At 39.6% G+C, this 15,014-nt stretch overlaps 2 protein-coding genes across 2 annotated transcripts in view; one reads left to right on the forward strand and one right to left on the reverse strand.

Annotated features, from left to right (window-relative positions):
* The window catches only part of LOC146634350 (protein NLRC3-like), a 229,003-nt gene that overhangs the window by 151,495 nt on the left and 62,494 nt on the right, over positions 1-15,014 (reverse strand). The window lies entirely within an intron of this gene.
* Positions 4,731-11,966, forward strand: LOC146634352 (uncharacterized). The gene is made up of 11 exons (XM_085377029.1): positions 4,731-5,038; positions 5,654-5,881; positions 6,116-6,269; positions 6,469-6,541; positions 6,788-7,130; positions 7,614-7,709; positions 8,238-8,548; positions 9,676-9,857; positions 10,236-10,405; positions 11,009-11,223; positions 11,734-11,966. Exons 1-11 carry the CDS (start codon positions 4,731-4,733, stop codon positions 11,964-11,966), a joined length of 2,313 nt encoding a protein of 770 aa, XP_085233155.1.

Consider the following 15,014-nt stretch of genomic DNA (forward strand, 5'->3'; position numbering starts at 1 on the left):
TACACAGTTCGGGCGATTGCAAAGTGAAAGCAAAAAAACAAGCGCAAATTCAAACGCGATTTCAATATGTCACATATTGACAGTGGCTCACCCAATGACATAATTACCCAGCTACATTTCTGAAAGAATGCAAAAGCATTGACATATATTTTTCCTTCCTACAATAGCCCGACAGGCAGGGCAGAGATAGCCCCAGGACGTCGGGCTAGCGATATTGCGAGCCCTGTATCTGATTGAGGAATCACTCATCTTTGGAAAAGAGAGTTTATTACAGAGAAATGTCTCTTTCCAAAATAAAAGCTATACTATCCGCTTCTTCTGGGCTATATTCTCAGCAGCATATTAAACATATCAGGTCTCCATAAGGAGAATCCTGTGCTAACAGCTGTCTAAATGACTCGGCTAAAGTTTGTAGCATGCATGCTTGTTGTTTTTGTCTTTGCACTAGGATGATGTCGGCGTAAATGTGCAGTCATATTCGTTGTGTTCCCACTAGTGCTTTCAGGTTAATCTCGTTGAAATAACCTTAACGCCACAACATGGCAAATCTCCGTTAACGAGCTACCACCGTTCGCCCCGTGCATGGGGCTAGACGGCCAACACGTTAACGAGCTAACTGCGCTAACACACTAGCTCCCACCCATGTAATTGAGCATTGCATGGCACATCCAACATACTGTTTTACTTCAGTCCATGACTCGCTTACCTTCAGGGTCATACGTCACATGAAAACCAAAATAATTCCAAACGCCAGATCTGAATGAGGGTGGGGAGGTCCACTTCTGTCTCGCTAGCTTGCCCTGCGCTCTTCCTTCTGACCATGCTGTCTGTGTTGAGTGCGCAGTGAATCTGCGTTCGACTACTCCGCCTAGGCTGCACTCTCGAGCACTCTATATATATATATGTATGTATATATATTATGGAATGCCCTTTAGGAAAATATTATATATATTCCAACCAAAGTCTGAATATATAGAATGAAACTTGAATATATAGAATGATCTTCTGAATATATGAAATGAAACTTTTTTTTTTTTTTTTTTTTTTTCTTTTTTTTTTAAATGACATCAGAAACAGCAGTATGCGACATTACGTGATGGCAGAGCTTCAGTTCATCCTTTGTCTTTTTTTTTTTTTTTTTTTTTTTTTTTTTTTAATAAATAGGACAGGGGGAATGAATGAGAGAGAGAGGGGGAGAGAAAGAAAGAAAACCCAAGGGGAGAAGAGACGGTGAGAAGGGGGGGGGAAGAGAGACAAAAAAAAAAAAAAAAAAAAAAAAAAAAAACTCCTGGGTCACCTGTATGGAGAAAAAACAAACAAACAAACAAACAAACAAACAGAGGAGACAGCAAACAACAAAGAGCAACATAATAATAGAGAAAACAAAGCACCATCACAATAAACTAGCTAGTCATAGATATCAGTATTTACTAAGTAATAAACGATATTGTGCAGCACGCAAGATAGACAGCGCACAGTGTGCTTTGAGGCAGCAGCCAAGAAAGCTTTAGTCCGCGTCTGTGAATACCCATGTGTGCATACCTGTGTGGATCAGCATGCTTGCATTCCAAAGGTTTCTCCATGTAATGATCTGCTAGGGAGTGTGGGGGGGCCACAGCCCCGTCCTCCAGGGTGTGAAGCGGGTATGGAGGAGATCAAAACTCCAGACATCCAGAGGCCCCCAGAACACAAGAGACCATGGAAGACCAACAGAGGGGCAGCCGCGCCACTGTTCCAGTAAGAGCTGAGGAGAGTCCCAGATGAGGGCTCACTCAGCAGCCGCGGAGCAGAAGCCAGGGGGGGTTGCAGTGACGCGCCCGTGAGCTCCGCCGGCCCCCAGCTGCGCCTGAGTGACCGAGCCCTAGGCCGAGAGGCCGGGGGCACCCCACCTCCAAAGGGGCCCGAGCGAGCCCCAGGCCCCAGGCCCCGACAAGCGGCCGCCAAGGAGTGAGCCGGTGTGTACCCGGACGCCCACCCCCAGACACAAAGAACCACCAACACACCGACACCTGAGGGAGTCCGCCACCGGCAGGGGAAGTGGTGGTGGGTGGAGATAGGCCTCCAAACCTTGGAGGGCCTGAGGTGTCCCCAGAGAGGTGGCGTCTGATACCCAACCTGACATATAGACACAGACATACAGGCACACACAGACACAAACATCCATTCCCACCCTCATGCTCTCATGTGCACTCACTCCACACTCAACCAACGTGGAGACAGACATAAAGAGACGCTGTACACACAATCACACTCCCCAAGCGTACTCTACAAACCGGGTCTAGGTACCCTTGCCCCTGGAGGGGGGAATTGCACCCAGACCCAGGTGGTGTTACCCTTTTCCCTGCGGTGGGGAGAGGCAGACCACCCCGACTCCGCAGCAGCAGGGAGGCCCCACACCCCAGACCGCAGTCGGACGGCCAACTCCTCCTACTAGCCCTCCCGCTCCAGCAGGCCGCAGAGAATGGGGGTGGAGAAGACTCCAAACCTCCCTCCACCCGCTCATTGTAGTGTTGATGCATATGTGTTCTAAGGTGCAATTAAAACCCAGGAGGGCATGGAGCTACCTGCCAAGGAGCAGCAGGTAAGCGCATAGTCCCTCCTGCTAACCCTCAATGACTAAGTGTATTTAAAATTGAGAGGTGGGCAACGACGTCAGGGGTGAGGTATACACCCTGATGGTGATTTGGACTCCGTGATTGTGCCCACCCCCAAGATCCTATATGTATGTGTAATGAGAGTGTGAATAATGTGAATGTCTAAGTTGTGGGATAAAATTGAGGCAGAGGCAGCCAGAATGGGACGGGGGGGGGGGGGGGGGTAGCCTCCTCTGCACCCTGGTGACATACCCCCACTCCAAGGCCCTGCATGTGTGGGTGGTTGTGGAGGAGCGGGAAGAGGGAGGCAGCTGGAGATGGGGAGGGAAGGAAGGGAGGGGCAGGTAACCCCTCCCTGGGGCCAGCTCCCCCGCTGACCCCAGTAGGCACTCCCACCCTCCGCGACCCGCCAGGGAAGGGGGGCCCAGGCCCATCAGACCGGGGCCCAGTGCAGTAGCGCCCCCCGGCTCCACAGAGCCCTGGACAGTCCACCCAACCCCACCACAGAGAAAACTGCACCCACCCCACCAACCACACATCTTCCAGACTACATAAGACGGTAAACGCCCAGGCTGAGATCTTCCTCCACCTCTCCTGTATCTCCCCCTCCTGCAGAGAGTTCCTGGGAGAAGAAAGCTCCTGCAAGATGTGACCATCCCCCCCACCAGTTGAAGAGCCCCCCAGGCGGCTCGATGCACCGGCGGCACCCTGCTCCGGGGCCGGGCCCCCATGCACCCACCCGCCCACAACCCCGGCAACACACCAACCAGGACCCGAGCCCCCGAGGCCCGGCCCGGGCCCCCGCCCAGAGACGGAGCACCCCCAGAACCTCACGCCCATCCCGGACCCACCCAGGGGCAGCCAGGTTGCCAGGTCAGTAACCCACGTCCGTCAGCACAGACCCTCCCCTAGCCCCGCTGCACGCAGCCGCGAGGAAACAGTCACCTGAGAGCCAACAGAGCCCTCAACCGGACGTGACCGCTACCCCGGGTTGAGCCCCCCAAGGAAGATGCCTCCGGGGAACCCCCCGACGCCCTAAGCCTGTCCCTACCCCCTCACCAATCACAACAGTGAAGGCGGGACCAAACTATGACCCCCCACCCCCACTAGGTGATGGAGCTGATAAAAGGGGCCCAGAGCAATTGATCTGATGTGGTGGCAGAGGCTGTGTCAAGACTAATGTAATCTAATAGATAATTTCTATATTGGTTAGAATTAAGATTATTTTTATTTTTCCAGTTCATGAGGACTGTTTTCTTGGCTATGCATAGGGCAGTGAAGATCATATGGGCTATATTCTTTTCTGAAGTGACATTATCTAAGCTGCCCAACAAACACACTAAGGGGGAGGTTGGAATGTTACATTTCAGACACTTTGATAAGTCTTCACATATCTCGCGCCAAAACTTTTGCACTGGTGGACAGAACCAAAGAGCGTGGATGTAATTGTCTGGTGTATTGCCTTGACAGTGTGAGCAGTTGTTGGAAGATGTAAAGCCCATCTTGAACATCCGATGACCTGTATAGTGCACTCTATGAAGTATTTTGTATTGTATTAATTGCAGACTGGGATTTTTAATTAATTTAAAAGTTTTTAAGCAAATCTGAGACCAGAAGTTTTGGTCTAGGTTGACTGATAAATCTGCTTCCCACTTTGCAGTAGGAAGGGAAATGAAATGAAACTTGAATATATAGAACGATCTTCTGAATATATAGAATGAAACTTGAATATATAGAATGAAACTTGAATATATAGAATGAAACTTGAATATATAGAACGATCTTCTGAATATATAGAATGAAACTTGAATATATAGAATGAAACTTGAATATATAGAATGAAACTTGAATATATAGAATGATCTTCTGAATATATGAAATGAAACTTGAATATATAGAATGATCTTCTGAATATATAGAATGAAACTTGAATATATAGAATGAAACTTGAATATATAGAATGATCTTCTGAATATATAGAATGAAACTTGAATATATAGAATGATCTTCTGAATATATAGAATGAAACTTGAATATATAGAATGATCTTCTGAATATATAGAATGAAGCTTGACGTCACGGAGGCGCTTGCGCCATCTAGTGTTTTCCTTGTTTGTACCTGCGAGGAATGGCACTATGAGCCAGTCCGCACGGAATTTTGTGGCTCAAATTCTAAGTAATGAGGAGCTAATTAACACCTTGGCAAATGCATGTTCTGGCCAACCTAATATTTGTACTAGTGTACCGCATCGTACTACTGATGAAGAAATTTATTCACTTTTTCATCGTGGAAGACCAAATGCAGTGAACCTCTCCGGTCAGATAACCCCTGGCTATCCAGCTAACGTTATAGAGAACGTGCCTTCCACATCACAGGAGTGCCCCACAACAGGTCCCATCTACAATCTTAGACCTTTTACTCAAAAGGGCCCAAGGCAGAAGAGGTAAGAACAGAACTAAATGCACTGAAATTACTAGTGGAAGGTTAGTAATAGCCCGTAGGTTTCAATTGCTCGACGAAGCTAAGTAAACAAAAATATCACAAAAAAACAAAACAAAAAAACTGTGCGATAGACTGACAGCATGTGGACGTGGAGACTAAACTGTGCACAACAGTTAATTTGTTTAATTGTGGAAACATTTCTATAATATTTCACGTCCCGTAAGCTTAATCTGCAAACATTGTGTAAAAGCAAAGCACATCAGTTGTTACAATACATAGTTGTTGGCAGTATATAATTTAATGAAACCTTTTTTAAAGCAACAAAAAGTACTCCGTGAATTGAAGACATTTGTTTATGTGATTGTTAAGTTTCTCCACCCATCCATCCCACTATCTTCCATCATCTATCCATCCATTCATCCATCCATTCTCTTCCACTTATCCAATTCAGGATTCCAAGAGCCTATCCTAGCTACCATGGGGCTAGAGGGTGTTTATTAATGCAGATTAGACATGTGTACAGCATGGTGTATTTTTTTAATTAAATGTACTTCATTGATCAGAGAAGTGTAATATAACATGCAGAAATGTTTAATTTGCCTTTATCCTCCATTAGGTTTCCAGCACAACTAAGCAGGTCACATTCTGTGGCTCAGTCTTTCACCAAAGAAGTGATTCTCTTGCCAGACCATCTAACTACACATGTGCCAAGGCGTAACAAAAAAGCTTGGCTTTTTGAAAATGGACATATAAAATCTGCACTGGAGTTTAGCTGTGACTGGGACTCAGACAAAGTAATGCAGGCAATAAGGACTGCCTTCCAGCCAGTTGTTGAAGGATGCAGGTAAGCATTAGATCCTTTTTTATAAAAAATATATATTTTTTGTTACTTAGATTATTATACTGTTAAAGGTCAACTTTGGGTATTTCCAAAAAGGATCTGGGAGCACCGATCAGATGACTGGATTGATATCTTTTAGAGTTAACAAAAATTAAGCCTTTTAATGTATTGTATTGTATTGTAGTCTGTTAGCCTTAACAAAAATTTCATATACACTATGTTTTCTTCCTCCCCTAGGCTACAGATTTTGCTGGCATGCCACACCAAACTAGTTGAGCCATCACTCACTTCCAAACAGACTTTGAATGGAGACCTTGTGAAAAAACTGTTTCATCAGAAGTCAATTTATGTCAGACCTGACAAGGTCATCTTATGTGAGGACAATGAATCAGTAAGTAATCCTGATCATTTCAGCAAATGTATGTATTTTCATAAAATGAGAGTGAAAAAGGCAAAGATGGATTTTAAACTCCCTTAAACATTGTCACTTGTATTATGTTTTAATACATAATACATAAACATATTACTAATATTTATTATGACATTTTGTTGTCAGTATAATGAAATGTATTATCTGTTTTAATTTACAGACATATTCTGATGGAGAGAGTAGCCATACAAGCAGGCAGGATTTCACAGAAACGTTGAATTCTGACAAATGCGGTAAATATTCCTATCTAAAAGTCGCTCCAAATAAACTGTAAATTAAGTTGGTTCAGTGTCTGTTACTTAGTCATCTTAGGCATTGTGTCTTTAGCTAAGTGTCAAGTCTTTGTTAAAATCATATTTAAATTTAGTTTAATATTTTGAGCAGGAAGAAATGTACCCCTAAATACATGAAAAGCAAAAGCTATAAATGTGATTAGATGTTATTCAAAAGTTAAACTCCTGTTCTTTGTGTTCTCACAGTTGAAATTTCTAAAGAAGTTCCCTCAGCCATTCCCATTGTTAACGCACAGTCCATGTCTGTTGATGATGAGGTCATCTGGTGCGTTGCTACCCAAGATGTTTGTACTGTTGAATCTTCCATCTCTGCTGACACCCTCACAATGTCCACCAATCCCGCTGTCGTTGCTACTGATGAGGATGAGCCTTACTCCAGTGGAACATCTGCCTTTGTCAGTTACAACACACCTGGCTTATCAGTGGGTTCTTCTGCCAGTGTTACTGGTGACACACGTGTCTTCTCTAGTAACACCTCCAGTGTGTCCAATGGACCTACCCAGCCAAGTTTATCCAGCACATCCTACAGGTATGTGTTTTGTACATGTTTGTATCTTTTAATCTTTTGAGCTATATTGTGCAAAAGTCATGACCCACCCCTGCTTTCTTTGTATTTTGCTGGAAAAATAGGAAAGAAGCGCAGTGATTTACTGAAGTCTACAAAATTCTGTCTACAAACAGACATGGAAGCGCAGTATATTAGAGTAGAACAAAACTTGTAGAATTTTAATGAGCTTAAAATTCAAAATGTGATATGAGCTACTTTAGTCTTCAACATAGCTTGAACTCTCTTAACCAAGCTTTCTTGATGGTGATGTCTTCTTTTTATTGAATTTCTTTAAGCATGGTTCAGGAATAGTTTTCCAGGCTTTTTGTTCTGTTCTCTGTCAAGATGATCCCACACAACTTTAATAATGCTGAGGCCAATCTATGTATTGTGATAATGTAATTCTGTCAACATCATTTATATGTAATTTAACTAAATAATTTACAAAACATTCTGGCTTTGCAGTACATATCTTGGCCTGTTTGAGGAAGAATACCTGTCAGATGACCCCGACCTCCAAGAAGCCATTTCAAGGTCTTTAGACTCAAGTGCAAGTGAAAGGTCAGTACAACACAAACTTTTACATGTTGAAAGGTCAACATATTAACCATTATTTTATGTTTGTTGCGGAAAAGGAGTCATCTACTGTCTAGTTTTGGATCAGTTTGAATAAGCAAACTACGAACTGCAACCTGTGATTTCTGTTGTCATTTGAAGATTACCAAGGCTATCAGATTACTTATATTTTACTTGATATATGTTTTGGTTTATTTTTACTTTTTTGAATGGAGGTTGGTTGTCAGTGTTGGATCTTGTTGTTTTTCTTGTTCTGCTTGTATTTATATAGTGTATTTATACTATTTATAAATACTAGTGTATTTATGACAAGATAAAAATGTAAACTTAGTTTAACTTAAACTTAATCTTTTTTCCATTATCACAAACATTCTTGATTTGTATCTCTTTTTTGTTAAATATCAATTACAGTCTTAAGAATGGTACATCATTATTCTGTTGGTGGGTTATTGCCATTGAGACTAGTATATTTCTTTACTGTTTTTTTTTTTTTTGTGTGTGTGTATGTTTCAGTGACGTCCAGAGCTTAGAGAGAATCTTGGAGCAGATTGTTACTAGAGTAAATAATGACAGCACTGTACGCTTCAACATCATAAGGCGAAATGTGTGGGATGGAGCATCCAGAGCCATGGGCAGATCCAATTTTTCACCAGAGAAAAAAATAGATGTGAAGTTTACTGATGACTATGGAATATCTGAGGGTGCTGTTGACAATGGAGGACCTACTCGGGAGTTCTTCCGACTTTGCCTCTGTGAAGTCAAGGACAAACTTGGCATCTTTGAAGGTCCACCCAATGCTAAAGTTCTTACGTGCAATTCTAAAGGTACTTATGATTTTATTAATTGTTGCCATTTGATTTATTTTACATCAATACATTATACATCAATTGGTTTGTGATTACATGTACGAGTTTAGTATCTCATACAGTTAACTAAACACATTTTTTTGGCAATGACAGAATTTTTGTACCACCACAGAGGATTTTAAAAAATTAAACCTAGATTGACTGAAGGGAAGATTGTCTGCTTTAGTTGAAAGGTTTGAAACAGTACTACATATTTAGAAATTCTGGTCATTTTTATACATGCTCTCTCATTTCTCAAAAGTAATTATTCAAATGACTGATATGGTGTAATTCAACAATCAAGAGATGCACTTATGAATGGAAACACAGATGTTTTACAACAAGGTGCAATAGTAAATAACTGGAAGGACTTTGCCAGAAAACATCTAAAAGAACTATGCTATACTACTATGAAGATATGGACAGATTACACCAAGATTAACCAAAATGATGGAAGGAGAAAAGCATAGTAAAGAAAAGAATAGCTTAAGTCACACATGGTGGAAGCAGTGTTATGACACGGGCATGAGTAGCTGCCATAGAACCAAGCCACTACTGTTGTCAATGATAGCACTGGTGATTTGTGAAGTGTAAAGGGCAATCTGTTCAGATTCAGCCAAATGCAAATGCTAAATTGATTGGACAGTGTAAATTGATAATAACCCAAAGCATAACAAGCCAGCTCAGTTACCTGATCTGACTGTAAGGCTGTAAAGAATTGTAAAGAATTTTAATCCTTGTATTAAAAATAATACATAAAATGGTGTTAGCTTTCAATCACTTGTCTAAAGCAACCATCTTTAAAGATGGTGGATAATGTATAAAATTGACTGTAATTCCTAATCAGCTGGTGCCATTTTTTAATAAAATACCTCGAAGGAATTGCACTTTAGTATCATCTTGATTGTTTGGTATTAAAATCCAAGGTGGTGGTGCACAGCAAAATTAAGATGATTTTGTTATTATCCAAACTATTATGGGTGCAACTGTATGGGCAATATTTTTTTCAGAAATAATATTTGGTAACTTGTACTATAAAAAATGCCACAGTAACAAAAATAATTATGCAAGCTTTTGAGATGATGTTTTATTTTATTTTTTAACAGCAATGAAAGATAATGGATACTACTATGCTGGCCAGATCATGGCAATGTCAATTGCCCACGGGGGACAGAGTCCATGTTTCTTGTCTGAACTCTTCTATGAGTGTCTTCAAAAGGGTCCAGACAATGTAAAAGTCAGCACTGATCATATTACTGATGAGGAAACAAGGTCACAAGTGCAGTCGGTGAGCATATTTTCCTTTGGTTCTTTCAATTTCATTGTAGGTCTTTTTTTGCTTGTCCAACATTTTTACTAACACTTCCCTAATTTTTCTTGCCCGAGTCCTGCACCTTTCTAGTAAAAGATCAAACATTTTAATGGCTACAAGAAGGAAGAACTAAAAATGTGTGTGGCAGGTTATGGTTCTTTGGTTCTGTTGGTTACAGAATTTAATGATTGCACTTGTTTTCCAGCTTAATAACTTATACCTCAGCCTCCTGATCGGTTATGGGGTTTCATAGGGTTAATGTACTAATTAAACACTGAAGCTATTAGTTTTGTATGTTCTACTAAATAGTAGAGTCAAATAATTCATTTTATAATTTCCTCATATTGTTTTTAGATCATACAGGCCGAGAATGATCTACAGCTGCAAGATGCAGTTGCACAGGCAGCCAACTTGATCAGTCTTGCTGGTCACAATGTTTGCATAACACTTCAAAACAAACAAGAAACTGCTTTGGATCTGGCTCACTGGTATGTCCTTCAACGGACCCGTGCACCTTTTGAAAGGTATGTCTAAACACATACTGTAATGGTAAAAAATTAAGCCTGTCAAACTAAAGTCACTGTGTTGTGAAACGGGTATTAGCCTGTTTGGGTGGTACAGGTCTGTAGCGCTCCATGCTAGTACAGTTCATAACAAAACAGATATCTTTCATTCATGAAATTAAAATTCACATAAAACGTATCTGTGCCGATGTAGGCATGTGTTTAAATATGTAAATAAAAATAGATTCAAATTGAGTAGCATTTGGGTTGATTGTAGACTGACAGAAAAGGTATGCCAATGGAACAAGAGACCAGATGTATTTGAAAGCAATTTGTCACTTTTACTCCAATTCATGACAGGTCCCTGTGTATCATATTTCAGCTCAGTTGTTCCATGTATAGGCATTCTTTATCTGTATATAAGACAGTCTGGCCCTGTAAGGGGAAAAATGTTCTTCACCTCTGATACAGCAGTCCACAGGAAAGTAAAATGTAATTAGTTCAGAAATGTCTCTTGATAAAACCTCAAAACCTCTTGTTATGATACAGGTTCCAAATCCAATCAAATACAAATATAATAATAGTAATATAAAATACAATTTGATTTTGTTTTATTTTGGCTAGGTTCAGAGATGGCTTGAGGTCTCTAGGTGTCCTAGATGCTCTACAGACATACCCTCTTCAGATGAAGTGCCTTTTCGTGAAAGCTGGAATGGCTCTCAGAGCAACTGATATGGAGAATCTATTCCAGATCATTCACTCCGAACGAGGGAGTAATGCATTTCAAGATGAGTGCCGGACCCTGGCTTTCTGGCAAGACTATCTTCAGGAGGCAGAATGTGAGTTTACTACTTGGCACATTGTTTGACCATAAATCAAAATTCTCACTTTTGTGCAGCAGCATCATGAAATTACAGACATAGATGCCATAACAAAAAAGGTAGATAGATAGTACTGATGCAAGTGCTGGGTTTACAAAGAACATTGTATCCAAATGTGATTTCAGTTTGACTTCGGTGTATTAACAGGATAAATAAATAACAGGATAAATAGGAGGATAACTAAATAAATAAATTATTACCAATCCTGTATACTGAGTACAAATAATAGGCTATTGCTGCATCCACGTACATTTAATATGTTGTGGTCTCCACTAACTTCTTTTTTTGACATTGTGGTTTCACTGTATAGCCTAAATAAGCTTCATGTGTGTCTTTCAAATTACAGCTTACTTTTAAAAATATATACATGTTTCACTTTTGATTTAATCTTTTGGTAATTTAATGTATCTGTACATCAGTAGTCTTAGTCAGAATATCATTATGATTTTGTATTTTTCTATCTTATAGTTGAAAATGATGTCTCTTTGGAAGATATTCTTGTTTTCTGCACTGGATGTGACAGCATACCAGCCCTGGGTTTTTCTCCAAAGCCAAGCCTTGAGTTCGTCACTAACTGCAGATTTCCAGTGGCCAATACTTGTGAAAATATCCTTCGTATACCAGTTCATGCAGTGTACACTACTTTCAAATCAGACATGGATTTTGCAATACGGAATTCACCAGGATTTGGAAGAGCATGATGTGTTTTCTTAAGGATTGGTGACATGATGAGGATTTGGGTTTTTTTCTATTTTGCATATGCATTTTTTATTTTCTTGTTTTTGTTAATGTTGTTAACCCCGCATCAGAGTACACCCTGGACAGCAGTAGGACTGTATAGCCTAAATAAGCTTCATGTGTGTCTTTCAAATTACAGCTTAAATACCAGTTCATGCAGTGCACACTACTTTCAAATCAGACATGGATTTGATAAGCCGAAGAGAATGGATAGAATAATTTTGTTTCAGTTTATACATGTGGGGCATTTTTTTGTTTTTTGATTGTAGTTAATTTGTTTTCCTGCTTATATGGCATGTTTTGTCTCTGGTATGACCCATAGTAACATTACATTATTTAGCACCCCTGCAGTGAGCAAAATAATATGCCACAATCTCATTGTTATATAGAATTAAGTTTTCTCAAATGCTTCCTGTGTTCAACTATACCACATAATGTGAATTTTCAAATGAGATGAGTTAAGCTTTATTTCAGTGTCCCATTTGAACATTTATGCTTTACACAGAACTTTGTATTAATATCATTTAACTTTTAGCTTAACTCACAGGTTTAAAAATGTTTTTGTTAGGTTTTGGTAAAGTTTTGAAAAGTATTACAGTAACCCTACATACTAAAAGGTAGAAAGACAGTATCTCCAACACTGGCAGCAAAGTTGTCTATAAATGTGACAGACATTGGTTAGGTCAAACCTGGTTATGTTACAGGTTGAAATATGAACATTATATCACACTATATGACATTACAATCTTATCAAATTATTATATATTATCAAAGTATTATAAACAATAATAATAATGATAATGATAATAAACATAACCTGGTTTGCAGGGAGTGTTTTAAGGATTTTGTTTGCATATTTTACTATACTACTTGATAACACAGGCTCATTGTAGATTGTTTGGGTTTTTTTTCCTCTTTCATTTTGTTTTTTTAAGACCAGCCCTATTACTGCAGAATATTATTTCCTTCCTATGGGTACTGGAAATACACAAATAAAGTGTTCTGTGTTTCTACTTTTTATGTAATTTGTGTCTTTAAAAAAAAGTTTAAAGAGTTTAAAATGTATAACATATTTTATTTAATGAATGAATCATAATTCCTGTTTATTAACAGATACATTAGTACATCATACAATCATATGTAACATATACTGTAACATTTTGTACTGTGACAAGTATGGTTTGTCATGAAAGAAAAGTGTAGTCTAAACACTTTATTTGTCTACTTTTATGATTTAAATGGCACAAGTGAATATGAAGATAAAACCAGTCTTTTTATCTTACCTTTCTTTTACCTAAATAATAGTCTTGGACCCTTTTCAGTATCATGATATTTCACAATTTTTAGTGTCTGGCACTCAAATAAATTTTTTAATTAACACAAACAAATTTACTAATAACTTAACTGAAGCATGCGGCATGCTGTCAAAAAAACTTCTATCCCATGATTTCCATCGTCACTCAAGGGGTCGATCTGCCTCAAGTCAGCCGTCAACTGCTGGTGATGGTAAGAACGATGTCTGAAGTGCACTTGACTGAGCGGTCTGTGATGCTGAGGAAGTTGCAACATTCCAACAGTCCACAGCTGCAGCGGGGAGTGATTTTCCATTGTCCTTAAGCTGTGATGGTTCCACTGATTTACAAATTCATCCACAGATCTGTTAATTCTTGGAAGATATACATGGTGAAGAGCCCTAATATGAAATGGATCAGTGCTATCTAAAATCCCAACATTTTCCATAAAGAGGAAAAGGTCTTTAAAGTATGCTGACACAACTCTGTTTAGTTCACCCCACAATCTTTCAATTCTTTGATTATGCACACTTCGTCCAACCATAAAGCTTCCTCTGTTTGGCCCTCGATGTTCAATCATAAACCGTGCAATATCAATATTCTCACTGCCAGCATCACCCCTGACACGTTGTGGGAGGCCAAAGAGATCAACGGCACTCTGGAAAAGTTGCATAGCAGTTGATGCTCTGTTATCTGTGCAGCATCTCCGTCAACTCCTCCATGAAACACAAACCCCCAAGGATTTAACTTATGGTTTGTGTCAATATGCCTGGAATAAGAAGAAATATATTATTATTATGACACTAGATGTACATTAAAATAAAGGTCTATGACTTTGACATTGTACTTCTGTCATGTAAACTATTTCTGGAGATAAACAATATTTTAAACTCAGACATTATACAACATTGTTTATTAAAACACAAACAAAATATTATATTACTACAATGCAGGAAGTAATAATTAACATTAATCAAATTTAAGACGTGAAAAAAAGCATACCACACTTGATTTGGGACAGTGACATTGTAGACCCTCCGCTGAATTGCTCTCCGTCCTCTCAAAGCTCTTCCCACTGGATCAACTATTCTTAAACGTTCTCGCACTCGCCACCGCTGAACTCTGATTCCTCTTCCTCTCAAACTACCACTAATGTAGGATTCTCCTGAGCCAGGGGTATGTGTAAGAATCTCAGTAATGAGATGATCAAGATCCACATTTGAAATATTATTAAAATTTCCATAGTCCACTAAACCTAGTTGTATCCTGTGGTTGTACAGTGTTCGAACATTTACTGACAACATTTGAGATATGGCCATCCAACTAAACCCCAAGTCTCGCATGTCAGTCAGCTGAGTAGCTGGTATGTTGTACCTAAAAGAGTTAGAAACAAAAGAAGAAATATGTTAACTTCTTTCTTATTTCTTGCATTCATTATCTTGTTTGCCATCTCTTGACTCTTTCAAGTGCCATACACATTATGAATGAATTTGTTTCCATTTTTATCACTTACCTTGGCCTTCCTCTTTGAGATGTAGAATGATATAATGAGCCCATAACATGTGCTTCAGCTTCTGCTCGAAGTGTTAGCTCAGTTGACATCTCCATCAGTGATTGATAAATTCCCTCAAGAAGTGTGCATAATCTTCTCCCAGAAACGTTTTGTTGAACATTATTCATGAGCACTAGAAATGTTGCAATAATGAAAACGTGTTCTTC

Source organism: Diplotaxodon limnothrissa, linkage group LG3 (assembly GCF_057381915.1).
Source record: "Diplotaxodon limnothrissa isolate DT_005_m linkage group LG3, D_limnothrissa_male_GT1.1, whole genome shotgun sequence".
Taxonomy (NCBI): Eukaryota; Metazoa; Chordata; class Actinopteri; order Cichliformes; family Cichlidae; genus Diplotaxodon; species Diplotaxodon limnothrissa.